This window comes from Haemorhous mexicanus, chromosome 1, assembly GCF_027477595.1.
Source record: "Haemorhous mexicanus isolate bHaeMex1 chromosome 1, bHaeMex1.pri, whole genome shotgun sequence".
In the NCBI taxonomy this organism is placed as follows: Eukaryota; Metazoa; Chordata; class Aves; order Passeriformes; family Fringillidae; genus Haemorhous; species Haemorhous mexicanus.
Window position 1 is genome coordinate 6,824,482 of NC_082341.1, and position 26,492 is coordinate 6,850,973.

The following is a 26,492-nucleotide window of genomic DNA, read 5'->3' on the forward strand; positions in this document are numbered from 1 at the left end:
CGCTAAGCAGGGTATTTTGTGAGACATTCACAGATTCTGAGATCTCTGTAGTGCTGGGTTTAAAACCTTCAGGAAAGAAGGGCCCAGAATAAAACCAAAATGGATAAAAAAAATGCATTTTGGAACAGGTCAGTGGAGTATGTCCACACAAGCTTTACTAATGCAATCACAAGTTCACTGAAGCCAAATGGACATCTCAACTGGTAAACAGAGTAATAAGAAACACTGTCATATCCAGTTAAAGCAGATTTGCAAACAATAGGCAGCCTAACTAATGAGAAACATGAATGTAGCTTACAAATTAAAGCGTTCCTCAAGGTAAGAACAGGCCTAAAATGCTCCCCAAAAACTAAAAGACCTAAACCAATGGATTATCAAAAGTTGGTTACACTTCAAATATACATTTTTACATGAACAGAAGGAAAAGAAAATGTACTTTCCCAGAAAAGGAAAGATGCAGCACTGAAGACCACATCACAAACCAGTTCCTCATGCCAAAAGGACTTCCAAGAAGACAGAAATCCCCTACCAAGCAAACAACAACAAACCCAAAGCAAATTTGGTGGCAAGCAGGGAAAACATCATACAGATTTGGTTTTATTTAAACTATTTTTCTGTATGCCCTGAGCACACAGTTGCCTTTGCATGGCCAACAGATTTCAGAATATCTGAACAGAATCCTTCTTTTAAAATGCAGGAACATCCAATTAGAACAAAGCCCAAACAAATAGAAGCACAAGATGCTGCAAACACAAACACATACTTTCAATTAATTAATCTACCTTTCATTCTAAACTTTTAAAAGTAACTCACACAAAGATAAGCTTTTCCACTACCACACAGGACAACCAGGACCTTTATACTTTTTACTGCCTTCTTAATTTTAGTAACAAGTTAAAAAGTAGTGGAAGAATTATTACCAAGTATTACAGCCTGGACACAAGCTTACTTGGATTACTTGGGCTCCAAGCCAGTTCCACAAAAACTCCTTGAGCAATCACTACACTTCTCCATAGTCAGGAACAGAGAACTACAGAAGAGTTTGGTCCTTATTTTTTGAAAAAATAAAACAAAATAAAAAGGCAAATAAATCCCTGGTGTGATAGTGGGATAAAGAAGTCCAATTCCATCTAGCTATTTTTCTAGAATCATAGAAGTTGTGCCTTTACTCAGCTCTCCCTGGGGATATCACAAGAAGGATAAAAGAGAATAACCAAATCAGCATCAGTCTTTGCTGGCTGACTGCTGAACTACACAAAAAAAAGTTTCTCAATGGCTTCAGCAAAGACTGAATAGAAAATACATAGAATGGCACTCAATTCAAACTCCTCTCCTCTCTCTGCATTGCCATGAAACATGTGCAACAGGGGGATCTGAACATTACTTGCAGAATTTGAAAAGATCAGTAGGGAGATTCAGTACAGCACATGAAAAGACAGCTGAAACAGAAACTGCAACACCAGAGATGTTCATTCTTCAAAAAAATTTGTAGTTAAGTAATTCCATTGTAAACATCTATGCAAAACTTAAAAAGGTGCTGATGACAAAAAGGTGAGGTACCATCACCCTGAGCACAGGGAAAGAGCAAGGTACTGGACAGAAAGAAATAACGAAATAACAAAAACAGGATGAAATTCAACACAGTAAAACCAAAACTCTGCCAGCTCAACCAGGATTTCTGTTGAAAGAAATTACTACAGACAGGAATGAGCTGATCACAAAATGACGGCAAGCCAAAAACAAGGGGGCAAAAACTGTCAGCAGCAAGACTTTAAAAAAAGGATTCAATTTTGAATATTCTTTAAATTCTTACTGTCTTTTTTTATACATACACAAAAATATTTTAACATTTTCAAGCTCATCTAGAACTTCATACTGTCAGGTTCACTCATTTTCAACAGTCTTATTTTGAAAGCACAAATACAGAAATTAAATAATTATTCAAAATAAAACATTTACTCAATATGAAAAGAAAAAGGTGCAAAGAAAGCTGTATTCTATGGCTTGTATTGAAAGACTGATGTGAAGCATCTTTTTAGTTCAAATGATGGAGAACATCTACTGGCATCTTACACCAAATTTTTTGTTTTATTATAATGCATGGAAAGGAAGAAGACTCAAGTGAAAAAAGGCCTAAGCATAACCATGGGAAAACCACCAAAAACTACAAATATTTGTTGATAACATGTCTGATTTAAAACAAAAATTAATACTATTATTAAAAAACCCTCTTGGGCATTATTAAATATGACCAAAAATATAGCTACATGTGGCAAAACCAAAGTGAAATACATCTCCAAGATTTCAAAATAGTACCAGAATATGACACCAGAACAAGTTCATCCTTTTTAAAGGTACTTATTTTTCCAAATACGTTATCACCTCAATTTAAAAGATGAAATATTTACGTGTGTATTTGTATGAGTATTTAGAGTATCAAGGTAAGTTTTCATGGCAAACACTGGCTTTTTTATACTAAGCTGCTTTTTGAAAGTGGCATGAAAGTAATTGACAATTTTTTTTTACTGCATTTGCGTCATATAATTTCAGGATATAAACTGGTACAATAAATATTACCTCTACTTACCAGAGATTTTGCTAATTGAACTCAACTTTTCTTTTGTCTCTAATTTGTTTTGGTCAGCCTGGTTCTTCCTACATTCTAGTTACCTCAAAACTAATTAACGTTATTTTCCTTGCAACTCCATAAAACTTTTTAATAAATTGCAATGGAAGTTTTAGCACCAGGATGTGCCCAAGAAAACCTTATTATAAATGAGAGCTCAGAGATTCATATATGGGTATTTTTAGTCACACTTTGTATTGCATTTGTCTTTTTATCAACACAGTTTTCTTAGAGATTTGAGCATTCAGGTGTTTTTACTCACTTCTGTGCTCCCTGAGACAACAGCTTTGTCCACGTTCAGCGCTAGCTGCTCTTCAGTCTGGCAGACGCCCACAGACCACTCCGCACAGCGGTGATGAGCCCAGCAGTGACCTGGTGTGTAGGGAGACAAAGGGCCAGCGTTGGACAGCTCTGCCAGGCACTTCCTCCAGGCATGGAACTCCCTTCTGGCAGTAAATACTTGCCAGAAATAACAGAGAGGTCTTCTTCCCCTTATTTTCTTTCAACATTGAAAACCCATCTTATGACACATTGACTATATTACAGTTACTATCAGACGCTGCAATTTTATTTTATATACAACACACCTTTTTATCTGTTTATAATTTTCAAGTGTCTGAACATGTAATCATAGCAAGGGGGTGGCAAAGCATTCTCGGACTTTGATTCTACATTCAATACTTATGTAACACACACAGAGTTCCATTTCACCTTATATTTCACTGTAGATAACATTTCCCTAGGTTTGTACTCTGATTTATGATTCCCAAGTACTGGAGATCTGTATGTTCACGTAGAATATGTTAGTATGATACTTTATAAGTCTACACAAAACTTTAAAAGCTCAAAATACAACATGAAAAGATACTCATATAAAAGACTGAGAAAATGGTCAATATAACAAACAGTTTGTGGTACTGACCACAAAAAAATAATACAAAGTAGAATATAAAATAAAAATAAAATTTAAAAAAATAAATAAATTTCAAAATACTGAGAAAATGGTCAATACAACAAACACAGTATAGAGATACACCTACCTAACCAAAAAAAAAAATCAGAATTTGTAGAATTCAACAGACAACTCTTACAGGATGTTTCTAATTCAATTCTGAGAAAAACAATGCAAATGATGTATACTTCCAAAGGAATTCTCTGACTGTTTTATACAGCAATTAGAAATGATGGCTTACACTAGCTGTTGAACTTAGGTATCAGCCAACCTAATAATTTAAGCCACAAGAAAAAAATCCCCAAAATCTCTATATGGGTTTGGGAAGAGTCATTTACAATTAATAGCAACTTTTAAAATGTAGATTGATGAATCTACACCCACTATACTATAACTATTTAAACAAAACCATTGGATTTTTTTTAATTGGACCTTGAAATAAGTTTCCACACTCATGAAAAAGTGCCATTTTTATGATTACGTAAACGTATTTCCATTTTTTGGAGAAAAATATGTGAATGGACTACTGGCATCAAAGCATTTGGACACAGATGTCTTATGAAAAAGTAATTAATAACTTAATTACAGAAAAGTTCAATTGAAATGAAAGAGCAGATGATAAACCAGACATTCTTCTGACAGAAAACCTGCAGATTCTGGAAACATGCACGTGCATTATGCCTCTACTGCTCTCCTAAATCTTCTATTCCATTGTTTCCAGTAAAATTTGCAGCAGGAGATCAGGTAATGTCAGAGGACTAAGATTTTTGAGAATTATATTAAGCTGTACCTCATTCCTTTTCCCTTTTCACCCCAAAACAGAATCATGGTACTGAAGGTATTACTACCTGAACACCAGTTCAGCAGCAGATTACAAACATTTCCCCACACAAAGCTGAGGATTCTCTTTTCTGGAGGGAAGACTACAAAAACAAAACCTGACACGGGCAAAAGCTACCAAAGCACCATCAGAGACTTGAAAAACACCACAGCACCAAAAACCAACAGCTGCAAAACTTCACTCATGTCATTGTGGCTACTCTACTGCTACTGGACAGGGAGAAAAAGGATGGAGAAGAATGGATCTTACCTGTTGGCTCAAATAAGGCTTGAACATCAATGTCATCTGGTAAGCCAACTAAACTGAGTTCATCCCAGAATTTGACAACCTGATCATCAGAAGCAGTTTGGGTGCTTACACTTGTACATGATGCTATACTCGATCGAGATCTGTATCAGGGAGCAGAAAAACAAACTTAGAAGTGACCACATTCTTTGCTCTATTAGCCAGATACTCACAAATGATCCAAAACTCATGGCAAGTGACTACAATTTTTTCCTAATATGATAAAATATAAACCAACATGAACAAAAGTCCTCCTTATATTTTATCTCAACACTTTGCCCAGTAACAGTTTCCAGTTCAAGCTGCTATTCAGTAAACAAGCCTGCTCTCTCTTCCAGTTCTTCAGGACACACATGCTTCTTTAAGTTTGATTCTGTTTGATATTAAAATCTGCCCAACCCTTGGAACTGAGAATGAGGAAACATCCAGAAGTGAGGTGCATATAGAAAATACTACAGCTATGAGAAGATCAGGACTTCAAAATCTGTTAGGAAATAAACATTTTTATACAATGCCATCAAATGTTAAAAAAAAAAAGGGTGGGGTGAGGGGTGTGCTGGAGGAAAGGGGGAGGGGGGAAGATTAAAAAATGCAGTGATATAAAGACTACTATATTGTACGAGTTTTTAACCTTATTGATTTGTTCCCCAAATTCTAATCTCAACAGAAAACAATTCACAACTCAGATTACTGCATTTAAAAAAAAAACAGAAGTGACAATTCTGCCTTTATTTCCTGCAGGCTAAGAATATCTTGGACATCTAAGGGTGTGCATTTAGGCCTACTGATAAGAGACCTGATCACTGATGCCTCAACAATTGGTAGGAAAGGTGGTGCTGCATTTTCCACAAAGGTTCTTTGAACTTGATTAGTCTCTGCTATTAATAACTCAATTGTATGCATCTGTCAGTAGATACAGTAACCACTGGAATTTTAATCTGTGATAACTCCACTTTCCTGAAAACCATGCTTTACTTCAGCCATTACATTCATAAATACATTTTAAAACCCCTTAGTTTATGGGGAAAAGAGTAACATCTCTCTTGCATCACCCAAGAAATTTTAGAAGTTTCCGATTTTTCTATTTTCTATTTTTACTAATATTACATGGTCTCTTCATGACCAGCATAATTAAAAAAAAATCTACCCCAAAACCTATTAATGCTGACACTATCAACATTTAAAACCTCCTTAACAAAGCACTATGTTCTGTTTGACAAAACTGGCTCCTGAACACCACTTATGTTCACTGCAATTACAGAATGGTTTGGGTTGGAATGGATCTTGTTCCATCCCTCCTACAATGGGCAGGGACACAATCCACTATCCCAGAGGTTCCTCTAAGCTCTATCCAACCTGGCCTTGGACACTTCCAGGGATACAGCATCCACAACTACTCTGTTGTGGATGCTACATCATCCACAGCCTGTGCCAGAGCTTCACCCCATCACAGCAGAACCTCCCCTAACACCAAACTGCTACTCACAAAACCAAAGCTTAAAGGATCTTTAAGAAAAACTAAATCTCAACTGACAAGGCATTTTTCTGTATAAAAAAGCTTTCTCACAAGATCAAACAATCCATTCACAGAACTTCTCAATTTACTCTGCAATCTTGCCCTTTCTATAGACTTTTCTGAAAATATTTCATATACCTACAGAATACAGCCTGAAGCGAGGGTGTTACTTTTATTAGCTTTAAGAAAAGCCACTTTTCCATATCAGCATTACACAAAGTGCAGTTTTCCACCACCACCATGATGCCAAAAACATGCAACGTGCACCCAAGGAACCTCAGCGAGAGTGGAACACTCTGAGCAATTTCTGCAGCAGCAGCACAGCCAGGGACAGATCTGACTCGGGAGTTTGGCACAGCCAGCAGCTGCCTCCCTCCTTGTTCCCTCCCCAAGGCCCACGAACGGAGTCAATCCCCCAGTGCTCACTTTGTGCCACACACCGCCCTGGCTCTGCATCAAGACCCCACCCTCAACCCCGCATCCCTGCCCCACATCACCCATACCACCCTTGATCCTGTCCTGCTCTCAACCCTGCAAAATGGCCACACCACCAGCATCGCCCTCAACCCTGCACTGCCCAGGGCCCCTCACCATCCTCAACCCCACACCACCCACAGCCCCTCACCGCCCTCAACCCCGCACCACCCACAGCCCCTCACCGCCCTCAACCCCGCACCACCCACAGCCCCTCACCGCCCTCAACTCCACACTGCCTGTGGCCCATCACTGCCCTCAACTCCTAACCATCCTCAACCCCTCACCGCCCTCAACTCCTCACCACCCTCAACCCCTTACCGCCCGCAGCCCCTCAACCGCCCGCAGCCCCTCAACCGCCCGCAGCCCCTCAACCGCCCGCAGCCCCTCACCGCCCGCAGCCCCTCACCGCCCTCAACCCCTCACCACCTTCAACCCCGCCACCACCCACAGCCCCTCACTGCCCTCAACTCCACACTGCCTGTGGCCCATCACCGCCCTCAACCCCTCACCACCCACAGCCCCTCACCACCCACAACCCCACTCGGCCCATCCCGTAGCCATGGCCTGTAGCCCTGCATTGCCACTGGCACCCTTCGTGTTTCTCTAGGGTTGCAGCCCCCCTGTCACACAGACTGCAATGAGTGATCCCACATTCACCACCAACCCTGAATGAACCCAAGTCAACAGAAGGTCCCAGTGACAGGACCCCCACACCCACAAAGATATGGCTCTGATCAGTCCCATCACAGTGTCCTCACCAGACACACCATGTACTTACCACCACACTGCAGGGCCGGGTATGCCCCTGCCATCTCTCACAATCACTGGGAGGCTGGGGGACCATGGAAAACCCCCCCTGTCTGGGAGAGCTGCCAGCAAACCCCACTCCTGCAGGGCAGGAACCACTGCTGTGTGCCCTCAACAGCACTGGCACCAGGGCGGGAGCCAGTGCTGGATGGCAAGTGGAGAGGCCCTAATGGGCAGAGGCTGCCCATTACTCCAGGCTATACAACACATCAAGTGTCAAAAGTCCATCCTCTTCCACCCTTCGTGTGTACTTTTACTTCAGCATCACAAGTAGCTATGTCTCTTATCTGTGTTTTTCCAGAGTGAAGATTCTCACTTGGCGAAGAAACAAACCCTTTTTAAAAAATCAAAAGAGACAGCCACTGCTATACCACTCACGTGTTGGTTGCTCTGGGGCTCCATTTTTAGTTAGGTTTCTGTACATGTTGATTTTCCTTACAAACATTTTTTAATATTAAAAATACTCATTTACACAAATACAAGTTAGTGGCCTATTGCAATACAGAACCAGTAAAGATCCTTCCTGAATTTCATGCAAAATTTTAAAATCTACATATTTATTTTAGGACAGACTTACTTCTTCTGGCCTCTCTGTTTGCGCAGCACTGAGTTTTGCTTTGGAGTTCTCTCACAAGCTCCATCGGTGCTGTCGCTGGCTTCACTCTTATTTAAAGGCTGGTTTTTCCATGGGATAACATACCCAGGAGTGGGACCGAATTGTTTCAAATCTCCTTGTCCTAATGAGCTCCGTTCTCCACAGTAACAAAAGGCGCAGAGTTGTTCGCTGTAAAAGGGAAGATCATTACTTCTTTATTGGGGGGAAAACCAGCAGAGGATATCCCATCAAAGAGCAAATTTCATGCTAATTTAACCCTTTATAACAAGACAATAAAAGCTCCCATGTGCTGTCAGGTATAAGAATTCAGCATTCAGAAACACTATTTCCAGCTAATTAACAGTTACATTAAAAGAACTTATTTTCTGTTCACAAAGCTGCCTGATTAAGGAAGCAAACAAAAAAATGCCCATGCTATATTCAAATGATTAGAATTTCCAAAATTCTGTGTGTCTACACATATGCTTGCTAAAAGGCATCAAAATGTAACAGAACACAGAGAACATTACAACACACACACCTTTCTGGAAGCACGTACAGCTTATGTGTAACACCATGTGTAAATACTATAGACTTAAAGGTCTACTAACATGGAGATAAATGGAATAATGAGAAAACCACAGCAATGGCTACAGTCACACATGCCAGAGCACATCACATGCACAAATGCAACCATCCTCATTTACTTCAATATTCAAAAACAAAATGATGTCTAAAAGTTTTACTGGAGGAATTTTATATTTACAGAACCGTGACCGCTGCAATACCCTGTACCATTTGCAATTATGTTTTAACATGCACAACACAGCGACAGGATTGAAATGACAGCTCTGACAGCACTCCTTGTGTCACATCATATGGAAGCTACTGAAAAATATTTCTATAATAAACATATCCACAAACTTAAAATGTGAACTTCTGCAACTAATGCAGCTTGCATTAAAGGAAAGCCATTTAACACTTTTTTTTTAATGCTTAAATGAGCAATTCTGTTTTCTTCGTATTTATGCCCCAAAGACCCCAAAAAGATGCCTCAGGGAATCAGGCACTTGGATAGAGGCTTGGTTATGCCTGGATTCCATTTAAATATATTTCAGTGCATCTCCAAGGTGGCACATTTGGATTTGGGACAGTCTGTGCTGTGTGAGTGAGAGGAGGGAAGTGAAGTGGGAGGAAGAGAAAACCTTAAGGCTAAACTGCTGTAAAATATTTACTAAATTCTGGGGGGGGAAATAAAGCCTCCTGTGCTTTTCAGCCTGGAGAGACAAGAACAGCACCAGAAAAAAGTACAAGTGGAAAAGGAAAGTTCCAGATCAGAACAGAAAACCCCAAGAATCCAGCAAAGTCTCTGATATTACTCTGGGATGACTCCTTTTGCTCTCACCATAGAGCAACAATAGGAAGAAAGAAAAAGAAGAAAATTAACCCGGCCTACTACTACTGGTAATACCAGACAGTCAGATGCTAAGGAAGGGAGAAGTGTTTCATGAGCCCAAAATGAAGCCCAGAATGAATCAAAAAGCTTTTATTTATGGTTGATAGGTAGGACTGCACTTTCATTGAGGCAGACGGACTGCTGGGAACAATCAGGTTGGTGGGCAGATAAAGTAAGTCCCATTCGTGGAACTGAAATTACACCTTCCTGTGGTACTGTTAGGAAACATTTGTCCTCATCTCGTGGCATTGGCTGCATATCCCTCACTGATCTGCCTCAACACACAACCAGCATGAGCCAGCACAACCCCCGGAGCTGATGGCAAATGTCTGACACGTTCCAGAATCTTTAGAAAAAGATATCTGAAGACAAAAAAATTCAAAGAAAATATGGGTAAAGGTAGTGTGAGAGCAGTAAAAAGTGAAAAGTTACACTGAACAGTACATATGTCTATTTTATAGCTAGCTTTTAGTGTGATAGAACAACAAATACACTATTATTTGTCTGTCAGTGACTGTAACCACTGGACTGCCAGTGAAACCTGATATGGCCTCACAGGCAGAGATCCTAAGCAGGGAAAGCAAAGCTATTTATGCTGGTTGAGGCTAGAGAGACTTGTGAGGAGACTTTAAAGATTTAAACAGGCAAGAGACCATGGTATTTAAATTACACTAGTTAGAAACATAAGATTATCCACAGTGGAATAAATAATTATTCATACATCCTGTTAGGACAGACTATCACTGCTCATTAAAAGACTTGAAGGTAATTACAAACAAATAAACAAAGTCCTTTAAAGTGGAGTCATAACAAATATGCAATAATATTAAGATCGATAAAAGAGAAATACGAAACAGTAATTAAGAAAAAAAAAATAAACTAACTTTTCAAGTGGTATTATTTGAAAGGCATACAGGAGTAAAGCTGGTATTTCTGGAGCCCGTAAGGCAGCTCTAGCATCACAACCTCCAGCAGAAGCATTCTGCAGGCAGGGTGGAGTGAAACAACAGGAGCAGTGAGTTTCACAGCTACTCTGCAGCGTGGTGTGGACAGCTGTGAAGCTGTCAAGAATCATATGGTTTGTGCTACTGCTCCTGCTTCAGCAGAGCTGGGGAATGCAGCTGAACCGAGTGCTCGCCACGGGGAGGGGGCTGGGGGAGCCTTCACTGAAGGTTGTGAGCACACGGTGCAGAAGTTCAAGACAGGAGCAGCAGAACGTGCCCAGAGCACTGCCAGGACACTGTGGGGCTGAGATAGAGGGGAGAGATTATACAAAGGGGGGATAAAGGTTTCACACTCTCCAGGGGGATAAGCAGAAGGGGCTTCAAATGCACCCAGAGCCAGACAGGCACAGACACTCAGTGGCAGTGAGCTCCCTGCCTCTGCTGGGATGCTGGAGAGACCCTCTGCAGGAAAGCCATGCCCCTGTGGCCCCTGACATGCCACAGCTGCTGGCTTGTCGTGCTGTACAAAGTGGCCAGTCCATCATGTTAGCCTTTTAGCTTTAAGTGCTCAGTAAATATTTTAAGTTATGTCTGTATGGGCAGAAGGTAGAGATTTTTTCTTATCATCTGAGGACTGCAGAAAGTACTTACAAATCTACTTTCCATATGTCAATATGCAATTAGAGGATCTAAATCTGTGATGCAAGAAGAGCTCTCATATTGAAGATAATGAAATAGAGATACTGGCAAATCTTAAGATCAAATCCTAGATCTGTTATCATAATTAACATATTTTAAGAACAGGATAATTCAAAATGGGATAAAAAGCAAGAGACAATGTGTCACAAATCTTTTTATAAGCTACTAAAAAAAAGGCAGCTCAACAGTACTCCATTTAAGATATTTCTTAGTTGCTCCAACTCAAAATCTAAGTTCATCATTATCTGTAACTTCAACTTAAATGACATATTTTGCCATGACAAATGCTCCTTTCTTATAAGGGTTTAAAGATCCAGAGGTGGTTTATTACCAGGAGGTACTCCTATCCCTCACCTCATCCCAGAGGATTTTGTAGATTTGAATGCACAGTAATTTTAATACATAACACTGAGGAAAAAACTGTGTTCAGAATAAACCAGATATGCTGGGTTTTGGGGATGCAGTAAGAGGCAGAAAAGCTAGTAATGTCTGAAGCTAATGTCTGTTCCCATTGAGCCATGGGAGGAGATCCAGACTTGAATCCTTGGATTGAAGGATGCCCTTTCTAACAAGAAACATGTTGATCCCATCACTCTTTCACAGACACTCTCTCCTACAGGTCCTTATTTCATCCCATCAGTGTCTCTTCCTTACACAGAATTTACTCAACCCTCTGACAAGAATCTAAAGCACTATAATCCTCCCCTGTCCACATCCTGACAAAGGATAACAAAATGCCCTGCAGCCACTTAATCCTGAAGGAAGGGAGACCAGTCACTATTTCCTTTACTTGACTGATGACAGTCATCAGGACTCATCCTAAAACTCAGACTTTCCCATTGAAACAACTTCATTTCAACACATGCAGTATTGGGCAACTAATTGCACAATATTAAATCACAACCAGAGGAGGAGAAACATCTGGTTTGCTTGCAAATATTCAGTCAGAGAATTGAGGTAAAACTGAGAGTCCCCCCCAAATTATTTTTTAACAGAATTAAGCCTTAGCATCAGGATTACCAACACCTGTAGCTGTACTTCCAGGAGTAAGCAGAGGCCCCTCCTGGATCCTTCTGAGCTGGGAAATGGCACTGGGTAATCCTGTGTCAGCAAAGGCTCCTTGATAACAAGCAGATGTGCAGACTGGCTCATGCAAACATGTTTTGTTTATGCTGTGGCCCATATCTCACAGATGTGCACTTGTGCCTACATGAGCACTGTGCAGCTTCTGGAAATCTTCAGATGTATCCAGGGGAGGTTGTGTGACCCTCAACAGTATCTCATTCTCACTCACCTGCCTGTTTTTCATAGATGGGTAGAATGCACCACACACACTGCAGTGATATGGGGCACTGCCATGCCCCCACAGCCCCATGTATACAGCTGGGGGAGTAAATCCTCCTTTCTCACAGGAACAACTTAATTTCCTTCCAAGCAAGACAGCAAGTGGCCTATGCTGAGCAGGTCTGTCAGTGAGATGCTTGAAGTTATCCAACCCTTTCAGAACTCAATGGAGAGGATGGCAGGCTAAAGGAAATCCTGCAGCTGCCTGTTCTGCAGAGAGGAGTTAAAGGTGCCCTTCTTTCAGGAGAGCCTGCACAGGGGAATCCAAGCATCACACAGAGATAAAGGGGAGGTTGCCAACAGCAGGAGAAATTCAAACTCTTGGATTCGGCTCAAGGAATGCTCACCTTGTAACTTTTCTGAAATCCCTCCTAGCCTACTGTGGCAATGGTATTAGCAAAGGAGTTTTGCTGTGCATTTACCTTTTCCAATTAACCATGTTAAAACCAGGTTTAAACAGGAAAAACCAGTGGATTACATGTGAGAAATGCAAGGCATGGCAATTCCAATAAGATCCACTAGCTACAGCCATTGCCTTTTCATTAAAGACTAAGTTGCAGATGATCACTACTGCCATTTACCACGATAACAACTGCACTAAAGTTAAAAAGAAATCCAATTTGGAAAGCATCAAGATTTCTTTCATTCATGGTCTGGGTTGAAAAGGAAAGTGAAGAGGGTTATCATGTGACTTTTGCTACGAATTTGTTTTTAAAGGCCTGGAAATGCCTTCAGGATGTCTTTTTAACACACTACTTGTTACAGAAATTTACAGTGTGTTTAACATCTATTTTTCACTATTAAAATTAAGCTCATCACAGTGAAATGGAGTAGTTGGGAGCAAAACAGAACTTCAGAGCATCATTTTTACTAATTACCAAAGCAGACTGATGAGAACTGGCCTTGAGAATTCTTCTTCCACCTAACCCTGTTAGCAGTTTTAACATATGCTAAAAGGCTAAATGAAACACTACAGGGGACCTATTAGTTATTTAGCTCTGCCAAGTTGTGCTAATGCACAAAATACCTTTGCTCTCATTTTATGTTGTTTTATTTAAAGAGTAAAGTGTTCTTCTCCTTAGTGAAGATCCACCATTGTATCATTTATGTAAATTCAAATCAATACCTGCAATCTGCACTTTAAGTGAAATTAAAAAAAACATTTCTGACTTGAAACAATACTGGGGATCTGCATCAGTGCGAGTTCAAATTTATGTGAGATATTCACAGAGGTAAAGTTTATCTAAAACTCAAGATTCAGATGAAGCTTTACAGCATCATCTAAATATTCTGTAAATATCTGGACCTCCATAAAATGAAGCTTGAAAGGAAACTACTGAAGAAACCTCATCAGGAGAGGCATAACAGCTTCACATTGATACAGCATTAACAACCCAATAAATCACCCTTCTGAATGAAGATACTAAGGACAGACAAGGATGGAAAGGGCAAATGGAGACACCACAAAGAAAAAGAAGCAAAAAGTCTCTGCTAAAAGCTGTATTTAAGTGTTTGATGCACAATCTCCTTCCAATAGGTAGCTGAATCACAGAACAACTTGAAATTGTGAAGTGGTTTGACACTATTATACTGTTACAGTGATTTGGGGTCGAAGCAAGTATTTCACTTATGCAGCATAATTCTTTTTAAAAAAAGGAGGCGGGAGAGAGTTCATATGAACTTCAGGTGAAGAATTTTAAAAGTTTATACAAAGCAATTAAACTGCATTAGACAATAACTGCTTTCCAATTTCTTCAAACCAGCACAGTTGGAGCACTACAGCCATATAATCAACTTAATGATACTCTTCTCATTTAAAAGAAAGAAAACATTCCCCTCCAAACACAACCAAAACAACACATCTTACTGACATTTTAAAATGTAGAAAATACGTTCTTATTCACAGTGAATTGTGTAAGCTTTGATTTAAACAAGTATTTAAAGTTCAGTTAGGGTTTAACATACCCTAGATGCAAGAGGAGTTACCAGAATGCCAGTGCTGAAAAAAGTGAATTTAGAGGTCCAATCCAAGGCCCTCTAGATAATTCCTTCAGGTCCATGTGAACTGACTTGTTCTCTCAAATAACAATCCCTGATAGAATGCAATTGACTGTACCTGAAAAGTAGCAACTCATGCAATTCTGAGAGTTATCTTCACCTCTGAGGGATAAAAGTCAAAGAATAAGAAGTCCTGTAGCTTCAACCTTGGGTACGCATCTGTGCCCAGAAAGTATTGTCTGTGTAAACCAAATTCTCTCTCCTGGTTATTAAAACATGATACACAGAATGGTTTGGGTTGGGGGGACCTTAAATACCATCCAGTTCCAACCCTCCTGCCAGGGCAGGGACACCTTCCCCTACAACAAGCTGCTCCAAGCCCCATCCAGGCTGGCCTTGAACACTTCCAGGGCTGGGGCAGCCACAGCCACACCCAATTCACACAAACGTGCCAGCCTCTCTTGGAGGGAACTTCATACAAATACTAAGTAGGGTCTTACTATCTGAAAATTACTGAGATTTACCATTTAGCAAGCTGGCTTTAAACAGCAGTTTTCAAAGAAAGCTTCATCTAAGCCAGACAAGCAGAGGTGCAGGGATATTAAAGAGGAGGCAGACATGGTACTATCCATGCCCCCAGTACATTCAGTTCAGGGCCTCCCTGTGTCAACTGTGATTCCTCTACACTCATTCTCAGTTTCCCTTTCCTGAACTTGCCCAGTCTGCTCTTGACCACACCTAAAGTCTCAGCAAACCACATCCTTTGGCAAGGGTATCACTCTAGACAACTCTCTGCTGTACAAAGAATCACCTCCTTTTATTCTGCATCTAACCCTTAAAAGTTTCACCTGATGACCCTCAGCTTCTTGCAATAAAAGAAACTAAACAGGATACAGCCACCTTCCCTACTCCATCTATGATTCTGAACTTATCTTCCTTCTCCAACATCTTTCAGAGACGGAATGGTCCTGAATTAACTGGAATCCACTTCAGATCTTTGATCAACCCTTCTGTTCTTCTGCGAATCATTTAGAGTTTCACTGTATTAATTTCTGAAGTTAGACTTTCTGTTACCCTATGAAAATTAGTCCAAACTTGTTTCTCTAAATGCTTCTATCCTCACCAAGAGCAGAGCCCATGTGCTTCAGAAGAGCTTTAGCACATTGAAGCTATGAGCACAAAGATTCTCTCCTCACTAAGCACACTCCAATCTCTCAGTCCCAGAGTGAAAGCAGACTCCATATGCACCATCCATTCCCTATGAATGAACATCCTTCTGGCAAAGGTCACAGACACTCACAGGGATCATCTCTGCAGCTACAGCTCTGGGGTGCTGTGAGTCCAGACTTTACCACTGAAATTGCTTGTACATTCCATCAGCCTCAGTATGAAAGCAAGGAAGGAATGCAGGGCACAACACAGAGTTTGCTGTGTGAGGGAAAGGGAAGGTGCTGGAGAAATGAGACTATTGACTATGGGAAACAACACAAATCACACAGACAGCTGAAGGAAGCAAGAAGAAAACAGTCACAGCTGACAAGGAAATGAACAAGAAAATGGACAAAAAGGTGAGAAGAAATACTGCGTAACAAACACCTGTCTAGAAGCCACTGGAAATGGATGGAAGGAAACTGCACATCAGGCAAAGAGACAAAAAAGAGTAAACCTCAACTAAGTGAACCTTGAAACAATTATTAAAACTGATGAGTAATTTAGAATTAGCAAAGAAAATGGGAATATGAGCATCCAACAACATAAAAAACCCAAGAAGCTGGCAAAGAAAGCTGGAAGCAAAAAAAAAAAAAAAAGAAAAAAAAAAGAAAAAAAAAAACACCAAATGTAAGAGGTGATATTTGGAAGAAATGAGAGAAAACACTGTATTCACTCAACACTGACACAGAAGATCCCAGACCATTACCACTGTCTGTGAATATCCTGAATCTGTGCAATCCCTGACAAAGCAGGCATCCCATGCTGCAGCATGGCCTGACAGACTGACAGCCATGGGGTGCTTCTGTCTGTCTGTCATCTCCCAGAGGACAGAAAACTTGTCCAGGCATCAGACCTGACCTGCCAGTGCTCAGCTTGCTGCTCACCAGTGCAGGACTTGTAAGCAGCAGGGCAGACCCAGGTGGAGACATGCAGCTTTAGGATGGGAATGAGACAGAAAAACTGCCTAAGAACATCTGTGAGAGGCTGAGAGTGGAACTCTAGAAACCTGGAGCACCTGTGAGCACCTGCTCATGCTGGGCAGGAGACATTTCATGGTTTCTGTGGTTGGACCTTCCTACGGAACAGATTAAATCAGGGAGCAAAGGTCTGTGCAACTTAAAGGTCCAGCCACGAATGCCATTGATTATGGTGTCAAATCCCATGAGGCACAAGTCCTACATGAGAGCATTAATTACATTATGGTCACAATGGCAATTGTTCAGCCGAAGCAAAAGGCAGGATTCTGGCTGCCTGTGAAACCTTTCTTTGGCCCCATTTGTGTGACACGCCTTCTGTGCTCTGAGAAAGACACAGACCATCTGGAGAAAACTCAAACCAGCAAGAAGGATCTGAGCTCAAGAAAACATCATCTACAAAGAAAGTAGGAACAAATTTGGGATTTCTGTTACGAGGTAAAGCATGCTGGGGAAATAAATGAGAGACTTTTGCACAAAGCTGTCCTCCATTATCCTTGGCAGATGGTATGAGTAGCAATGGAATAAACCCAGGATGAGGAAAATGTGTGTTAGATGTGAGCAAAGTAGTTCCAACAGTAAAAACAAAGAAGAGACTGGAAGGGACTGTTTAGGGAAGATATGGAGCTTTTATTACTGGAAGATTTAAGAGCAGTTTATGTAAGCTTGTGTCAGGAATGACAGCTGTAGATAACTGCCTTGGAAAAGGAGGTGAACTAGATGAGTTCCAAAGGTCCCTTCCTGCCCTATAAATCCAAGCAAAAGTTGCTTTAACAATGATTTGTCACAGAATTCTTCTTGAGACCATTTCCCTAATAATGCATGAACAAACAGGATGGAAATCCAGTAAATATTTAACTTTTTTTCCCCATTTTTCAGTGTGTGGTCTTAGTCTTTACTTGTGCCCTGCTAGCCAAATCAGTAATTCCACTCTGGGTTAGGCTGGTCATTAACATAATGCTGAAGTAGTACTTCAGTTTGGAAGACAAAGGAATGCTATGTCCTCCTTCCAGATGTAAATCACTGTTTTCAGAGGAAGATCCCATAGATGCTTATATGGATCTAGAGCTGGAAATGTAAAAGCAAAACTCTGCAATGGCTTCAAATGCCCTGTGTCATGCATAATGTCCATTCTCTGCAGAAACTATCCTTAGAGAAAAACATTCTCATAAAACTACAAACTGTATCACAGTACATGTTCATAAAAAGGAATAATCAGTTTCAAAATTAATCTTAATACTGGTATCTCCTCAAAACATGTGCTTGACTTTACAACTTCAACAAATTTTTAAACATATATTAATATTAAATCTTTTATCTAACTGCCTCCTTCCTAGAGATCTAGCTTTTCCTTCCATCACTGCAGTATTATTCTATCCAGAATAATCCTATTCTATCTGTCTACTCTCTGCCACTCCATAATTTCCTCTTATACTGAGTGTGGCTCTGTTACAAATTTTGTAATGTGCTTTAAGATTATTTAAATTTTAAAAAAAAGGAACAAAGATTAAGAAGTTCACTGATACTTTTTCACTATTTTCTTTGTTCACACAATCTACAGATGTTCACCAACCGCTTCTTTTTGATGGAATAAAGCACCCAAGCCCTCCATCTCCACACTCCAGACTTCATCTCAGCAGCAGCAGCCAACAAAATAACAGGGAATGGTGCAATTGGTCTGGAATGAAAATTACGTGCTTTGTCCAATTACAAGTGAAGCAAGAAAGCAGGAAGGTGTTTTGCCAGTTCTTTGGGGGTTTTTTTGTAGTTTTAGCAACAATCTCACAAGAGCAGATATTTAAGCAGGCCAAAGCACCAAAATCAAAAAGAGCTGTGTGAAAACCTCAGCTTCTACTTTTTAAGAATGTTCTGTCTTCATGATTATGGCAAAAGGACTGAAAACATGCAATTAATGCAACTCACAGTCTCTGAGAGCAGACAGAAAATAAAATGAATCAAAAGGTGTTTTGTTCTTCTATGAAATTGTGTTTCTAGGCCATTCTCGTTAGCTTTTAATGCCAGGGGTTGCCAATGTGGGAACCAGAGGAGGAAGGTGGAAGTGGGCTCTGCTCTGAGTCGCAGCCGGCTCCTGGCTCCCTGCCTTCCCCAAGGGCTGCACTTCCCCTGCTCTCTGCAGGCAGCACAAACCAAGGCAGCAGATTCCTTTGGAAGAAGCTGGATTCCACTCAGCCATAAGTCCTGGCCTGACAGAAGCTTCTCACAAGGCTTATAAAAAGAAAAAAGGGAACAACCAAAGGAAAAGGCTCCAAAACCCATGATGCTCGTGATATATAGGAGCTGGCAGTGTTACTCCTGCCACTGCCAGGCTTGGGAGTTTATGTCTGCTTGATGTTATTGCCCCTCCCCACATGTGGTCAATAATTCACTCACTCCTTTCAAGCACACGCCTCAGCCCTTTCAGCCTCCCTACCCCAGTATGGCTCAGACTCTTTATTTTAATGGTGTTTTAACACATTGCTTTCTGAGCACTAATCCTGAATCTGGTATTTAATTCCCTGCCCCATTCCCACTTGCTGTCAGTAGTTCTCTTGGTTTCCCATATCCCACCTTAGGAAGGTTCCAAAATTTACCAGCTCTCTCGCCTTTCCCTTGATTGTTTTTATTTAGCTGCAGTCTCGGGAAGGATCCAGAGAGAAATACCACAGAAGCCAAGTTCTGGCTGATCTCTCAGCTACTGAAATCCCCATCCTAGTTTTGACGTGTCGAACTATGTTAAAATCACTGCTTTTTAGTAGCAAATTATTTAATTTTTTCATGGAAAAGACTTTATTTTATGCCCTGTGTCCTGTGCTTCTCTAATACCTTCATCTTCACTATCAAAGACAGAAACATTGAATTTTCTTATACTGAACACTGAAAAATCAATGCAAAAGTAGCTCCACCTACACCTTCATCTACTTCTTGTGGAAGCTTGGATTCTTTTCTGTCTTCTAGGCAATTTCTGCTCTGTCTGTTATGATATACTCTCATAATGCTCCTATGTCTCTCATACCTAAAGCTATTTTTAAACTCTTCCATTTTATTAGAAAGTGGAAGTTAGTTATGTTATAAAACAGAAAACCTTACCAAGGAAGAGATGAAGCTGATGAGTATGAATTATTTGGAAATCAGCTTTAAAACTACTTCCCCAAGTAACAGCTTTAAGGCATTGTGGAGTCACTCTTTATCCTAAAACTTGATGCATTTCCTCCAGTCATTACACAAGCATTAGCAGAGTCTGTTATTTCACACACTGTATTTTCTCCTAAGAAAACAGAGTCAAGCACCCTGAATTCAGTCCTCCAGCCCCTGCATGACACAATGTCAGTGGCAGCACTACACAGACCATGACACAAATGATTGATCAAACATCACAGATCAGAAGAGGCTTTTTTCAAGAATCACATCCACAGAAACCCTGACATCTGGGGTTTTTCCACTGTTATGAGGACTTCAATGACTTTTACAACTAACCCCAATTCTGCATCTAAGTTTGAAATCAAAATTACCTGGGGTCAGAGAAACCCTCTGATTCCCAACTAACAGTTTCATATCTCCTCAATACATTTTTTCCAAAATGTCAAAGACAGTCTGATCACTATTATTTTAATTAAAAATTAATAGTACTCAGCCTTTTAATACTTTGATCAGCCAAAGCAATGAGCACATAATAGCCATTCCATCCTGACTGATCAAAGTCAACACTTTCAGTTGGAAGGAAGAATAAGTTGAGGGCAAATAAGGGCTGGCTCAGAACCAGGCCAAAGTTTTTCCAGGAGACTGTTGTCCAGCTTTTAAGAAACAAGTCTATGGCTATGGAAAGTGGTGTAATCAAATATTCATGATAACAGCAAAAAAAGTAACCTTGAGAAGAACAGAGAGTGGATGAAACAGCACTAAATTTTTTGCAAATTATCCAAAACAGGGTCAAATAATGAAGCAAAACAGCTGCTTAGTTCAAGTTGCTCTACGTATTTAGTGCAATTTAATCTCAGCGTTGGAAAATTCCATCGAGAACAGAAATTTTTATGTATTTCACTCAGGTATATGCACAAGAACTATTTAACTGAATTCTCTGTAAAAAGGAAGGTAGCTCTTGGAATCTAAGAAGTTTGTGAGCATGTAAAACATGAAAATTATATATGCATCAAGTAGATTAAGTAATTTTTTTGTGCATGGAAAATATGCTCTGTGTTGGATTAGGAGGAAGAGAAATTATGACGACAATTCTCTCCAAGTCTGTCAAAATATAATTACACCTGTAACTGTCTGGTAGCTGGTAAGAGCTTCCTTCTGCAGCAGGAGAGACCTGCAACTGGGTTAGAAGCTCTTGTCAGAGCTTCACCAGAGAAGCTCTGCTAGAATTGTGTGACACCATTTCAACCATTTCATTTCAGTGATCACAGACAGCATGCTCTGGTTTCCCTCAGGTAACATAATTAATGCTTTCACTGCTTTTAGGCTAATTTGGATCAATAACAAGTTAAAAAAATACAAATGCTATTTTCTCTGTTATAAATTCCAAAACAAGGAAGTTTAAAAAATACAAATGCTATTTTCTATGTTATAAATTCCAAAACAAGGAGACATTGCAAGAGATTTGGTTTACTTTGTTCCTGAAAATACACAAGCTGCAAAATCAAAAAATAACTTTCTCTAAATTTGCTAATACACCATTTCCTACACAGCAGGAAAGCTTCAGTAATCACATTTTACCTCCTATCACTTATGCCTGCTTTCATTTACCCAGCTGTAACTCAAGGCTTTCCCAGAGCACTGTGAGGACAGCACTCACGGAATGCGCTTCTCACCTTGATCTCCTCGTACGCCAATTAAGGCACCAACCCCAAACTTCAAAGCAGTGACAGCGAGTCCCAGCCCTGTGCCCCGAGCACTCTGCACCCCAGAGCCCCAGCCCCAGCCCCAGCCCTGCCCCTGACTCAGCAGCCACCTCCTCCTTCTCTTTCACTCACCTGGTTTTGGCTTCCACACCCACGGAGGCGGTGGAGCTCACGGACTCCTCGGACACGGAGTGCTGAAGGACTGGTGTTAGCTGCTTGGTGCTCTCCACTTCTGTCTGGGCATCCTCTTCTGCAGACTGCTCTTTGACTTCTGGGTAAAAAAAAAATACAAAAAGGAAAATATTTAATATTTTATCTGCATCTGGAAGCTTTCCCTTGCGCAGAAAACATCCATTTTCTTTACAGACAGGTTAATCCATGTAAATATCTTCTGCCACACAACAAAATTAGAAGAATAGGAAATTACCACATCTAGCTAAACCATGGAACTGGATGCTTACAACATGATTTCCATAACACAAAGTACCACTGTGAACTAAAGCTGCACAATAGCAACAAGGAATGGGACAAGGGGAGAGCTGTTCAGTGACAAATTTCATACAAGGCTGGAGTTTTAGGCATTCCCGTTCTCCCCAAATCTCTCACGCACCTGCTGTGTCAGCCCTGAACAAACATCACAGTGAGCATGCTACTCTGGGGTATATTAAACCTTTTTTCCTCCCCTATTGCCTTTAACTTTGTTCAATTCCCTGCAAATTCATGCCTGGTTACACTAACTACACTGGCACAGGGTTGAGGAGTTGAAGGAATGAAGGACGTGGTTTATGCCAGCTTAAACATCATTCTAAAGGAAAATAACCCATTTTTTTAGCATACTTTTACATTACCTTAGTTGTTAGTCAGAAAAATATATACATCTACAGCTGACAGCGCTAGATTTGACTACAAAGTTTGGTTTTACTCTGAAACGTGAAATGTGAAGTTGCCACTGTCTGTGCTACTTTAAATCCTCTTCCCAATCATTTCCCCCTTTGCTTGGAGTGAGTCAGGGATTTCCCAGAAGGACATGGAAAAGTGCTGCTCCAAGTGCACCAGAATGCACAGAACAAGATTCAAGGCTGTACAGCAACAGAATTTGGTGTTTCTGCACTCCTCTGTACTTTGATTTTGAAACCTAAGCAACATAAAAATCACAAGACTCTGACAGATGTGCTTTGACATATCCAGCTTAAGATACATGTGCCTCATCCTGCCCATGTCCATGGCTTCTAGATCTGTCTCACAGCAGTGCCATTTTGGCCCCCTTCAAAATTCCCAGTGAACATGGGTTTGAGCTCAGAGGCCAGTACATACAGCTCTTGCAAAGAAGTCCAGTAAGAGTAAAGCAGTAGATTATTTAGAAAACTTCAGCAGAAGAGACATTCACATTTTTTTAAAAATTAACATACATGTCAAAATATAATTAAATATTGCAAAGGATAAATGACAAGTGGAGAAATGAAAGGGTAGAAGAATCTGCCACATGGGTGGGCACGCATAAAAACCTGCTACAAGCTTTAATCTTATAAATAAAACCAAGAAAAGAGAGGAAAATTCTCAGAGCATAAAACTGTGCAGCTTGGTCTGAAATACTGAAATCATATGCCTGCTACAGCACACGGAAAATGGGAAATCTGTCTTGTTTCATGCAGAGAGATTTGAAATAGGATTTGTCTTTAACCTAAAGTGAACTCATTTAGGAAGACAATGTATAACATTTCAAACCCTCAGTGAACACCTCAAACCATAGTGACGAGAAACACAACATTAAGAAAAAAAAAATTCCTGATTATGACTCTGTGTTCCAAGTATTTATCTGAGCTGGTGTACATTGAAACTGCATCTCCTACTTCAGTTAACTCAGTAACATACATCTGAAATGTTTTTTGGACATGTGAAACATCCAAAAGTGACTAACTGTCCAAAATCCCAATGGCTTGTGTTAAACCCCTTTCACCAACCTACTCTGAACAAACATGCTGGATCACGATTTGACACTAAATAAATATCCCCATGGGAATGCATCCCTTGTAATAGTAAACGTCTCTGTACGGAAAACAAAACAAAATAAACCCAAACCCCACACCCTCAGTTTTTGGCACATCTGAACAAACATCCCTGGATGTTTCCTGGATGAAGATTCCCGAAGCAGGCAGCGTCCAGCAGAGCCATTCAGAACGGTCTGCAGCCCGTTTCCAAGAATGCTGGATCCAAAGGACAATCTTGTGCCAGTAACCCCCAAATTTCTAAATGCAACCTCAATGAAGAGAGCAAAACATAAACACCTAGAGGACAGGCAGACGCCAAAGCACTCAGAACAAAACCCACAGCACAGCCCGGGACAACCACGCCTGAGGTGTGCCAGGAAGACCACCGGAACCCCTGGCCCTGCTCTGATCCATCTTGGCCACTTTCTTTAACCTAGTTAAACTGTGCAAAAGGAACTCTGGCTTGATTGTGTGCCTGCTGAAACTTTCAATCAAGTAAAGGAAAAAAGCCATTTACTCTCTGCCAGCTTTCAGCTCATTACCATTACTGGGCACCCAGCACGCTGGGAAGGCCAAGTTCAGGGGCGCTCTCAGTCACTCCCAGGAACTCTGGGCTCTGGGAGAAGACACAGATTGTTTCACTACACATGACAACTATATGAGCTTACATCCTTATGGTGCATTTCCCCTGCTGTTTGCTTCTCCAGAGAAGGAGGGACCCAAATTATACTAAATGAGACAAACAACATCTCAGTTGCTGTCTCTGCAATAAAGCAAACTGTGCCTCAATATGCCATTGGAAGAGTGAAAACACGGCGCTCACTAAACAGCATGAAAATTTTGTGTGTTACTTGTGAAAAAAACTTTGTGAAAGTTTTCCTGCGGAAGATGAAGGAAGAACAGGAGCACTTAATGCATTTCACGAGTCAAATTCCTAGGAGATGGATCCCAGCAGTGGCCTGGCAAGGAGACATCTCAGATACAACTCAGAGATGTTCTTGGAAGTACCTGGCACAGTATGTTTAATGAACATCATCAGATTTGGTTATGGCTTTCTACTTTGATGCTACTGCAAATGAAGGACCCATGGATGATTAATAAATGGGAAGGTCATTTGCAGATTCATATGTGCTTTATTTTGCATCCTCTTTTCATGATTGTTTCTGGCACAATGAAGGTCTTGCCTATGTACAGTGAGTTAGTGGGGAGACTGAGATTTAGAAAACTAGTTTTACAATTCCCCAGTGTCTCTAACTTATTTTTTAATGTCATTATCCTTTACTGAAACTTTAGGAAAATACTAGGAAACATGGCACTTAAAATTTTTTTTTATTACTTGAATGCAATTCATAGTTTTTTCTCACCTGGCTGCTGAGGACAGAAAAGCTTACTTTTCCTGTTAAAAGAAAACCCTCAAAAGTACGAGGACTAAAGTTCCTGTCCAAATGGGCCATCCAAAAGCTTGAGACTTCCACATGCTTTACAACTTGGGTAACTCACAGAATCACATCTGGTTGAGGCTGGAAGGCAGTCCAGAGCCACCTTGTCCAAACCCCTGCTCAAGCTGGGCCACCAGAGCCAGCTGCCCAGATGGTTTTTGAGCATCTCCAAGGATGGAGACATGAAATACAAGGGAAAAAAATCAAATTGCCTAACACTGACTGGAGACAGATATGCAGGGAAGTCACTGGGACTGGTAAGATTTACAGCATGTGTATTAAATTTCTCTTTTAATTAATATTTCCATCACATTTGCTTCAGTAATATATATACAGTGGTGAAAAGACAATACTGAGCTTTTGCACTATTCAAGTTTTCATTTGGGTTTCTTCAAGGAGGAGAAAAACACTTCACAAAGGTTCAAAGATTTCTCATTATTTTTATTCCCCTTTATAGAGCAGAATACAGAGAACAAAGAAAATAACAAACAGCACATAGCACCCCCAGCTGATTATGTTGACTACCCACCTTCCTAACAGTAGCTGGTCTCCTTATTTACATGTCTTATGTAAAGATTTACAACATTCTGAGTAATAAAATTGTGCTGCTAATTTTCTGTTTCCCTGCTCTATCTTCAGAGCCCTTGGAAAGCTCTCCCCATGTGAGACACACGTGGCACATGCAGGCTCAGGAGGGAAGCCCTGGTTTCTGTAAGCCCCCCCTATGGCAGGGCTTGTGGAAAGCAGGAAACTGGGGATGGCTGGGATTTTATTACATGATTACAGCTTTCTCTGGGGATGTGATGAAGCAACATCAACTTAAGATCTTAAATGTTCTTTTGTTTCTTTACAAACAACTCTTTTCCGTTTTCTTGCAATCACAAGGCCCTATTTTACAAGCTAAACATAAACATGAATGGGTAAACATAAAGCGAAATAATGAGATGTATGTGCGGGCTCTGCTGTGGCAGTCAGGCAAAGGACAGACATCAGCATATCCAAAAAAGTTTTCTTCTACATACTCAGAAACTACCTGTCAAGTCAAAACCTAAAAATACCATAGGAGTTCTACCAGAAAAAAAATATTTAAAATATTATAAAACTCATTATGAAGTGGCACTTAAAAAAAAAACCCAAACAAAATCCAAAGAGCTGTCATAAACATAAAATTCATATTCTACTACTGAATTAATATTTAGGTGCAGCAGGTTGACTATTTAACTACTCTACTGTCAGACCTACTGATTAGGCAGACAATGAAGCACATGTCATGAGCTTCCAAAACTTTCACTAAGAACAGGAAGCACTGCAGGCTGGAAAATACCAAGAACACCAAACACAGCAGGGAGATCCCAGGGGTCTCAACTGTTGCCTACCAAGATGTTCTGAGACAGGGAGTAAAGAGCTTCTGAAGGCAGCCACAGCTATTTTTGCATGAGGAAGGAGTAATGCTGTGTCAGGAAACAGCCAATGGGACCAGGTGCTTTACACAGCCCCA

At 40.6% G+C, this 26,492-nt stretch overlaps 1 protein-coding gene across 13 annotated transcripts in view; it reads right to left on the reverse strand.

The window, feature by feature from the left end:
* The window catches only part of KMT2C (lysine methyltransferase 2C), a 187,840-nt gene that overhangs the window by 106,304 nt on the left and 55,044 nt on the right, over positions 1 to 26,492 (reverse strand). For all 13 annotated transcript variants that reach the window (XM_059839320.1, XM_059839435.1, XM_059839379.1 and 10 more), the window contains 4 exons: positions 21,700 to 21,838; positions 8,082 to 8,288; positions 4,669 to 4,808; positions 2,889 to 2,998 (listed from right to left, as the gene is read on the reverse strand). In XM_059839320.1, coding sequence (XP_059695303.1) covers positions 2,889 to 2,998; positions 4,669 to 4,808; positions 8,082 to 8,288; positions 21,700 to 21,838 — 596 coding nt within the window. The remainder of the gene's footprint in view (positions 1 to 2,888; positions 2,999 to 4,668; positions 4,809 to 8,081; positions 8,289 to 21,699; positions 21,839 to 26,492) is intronic.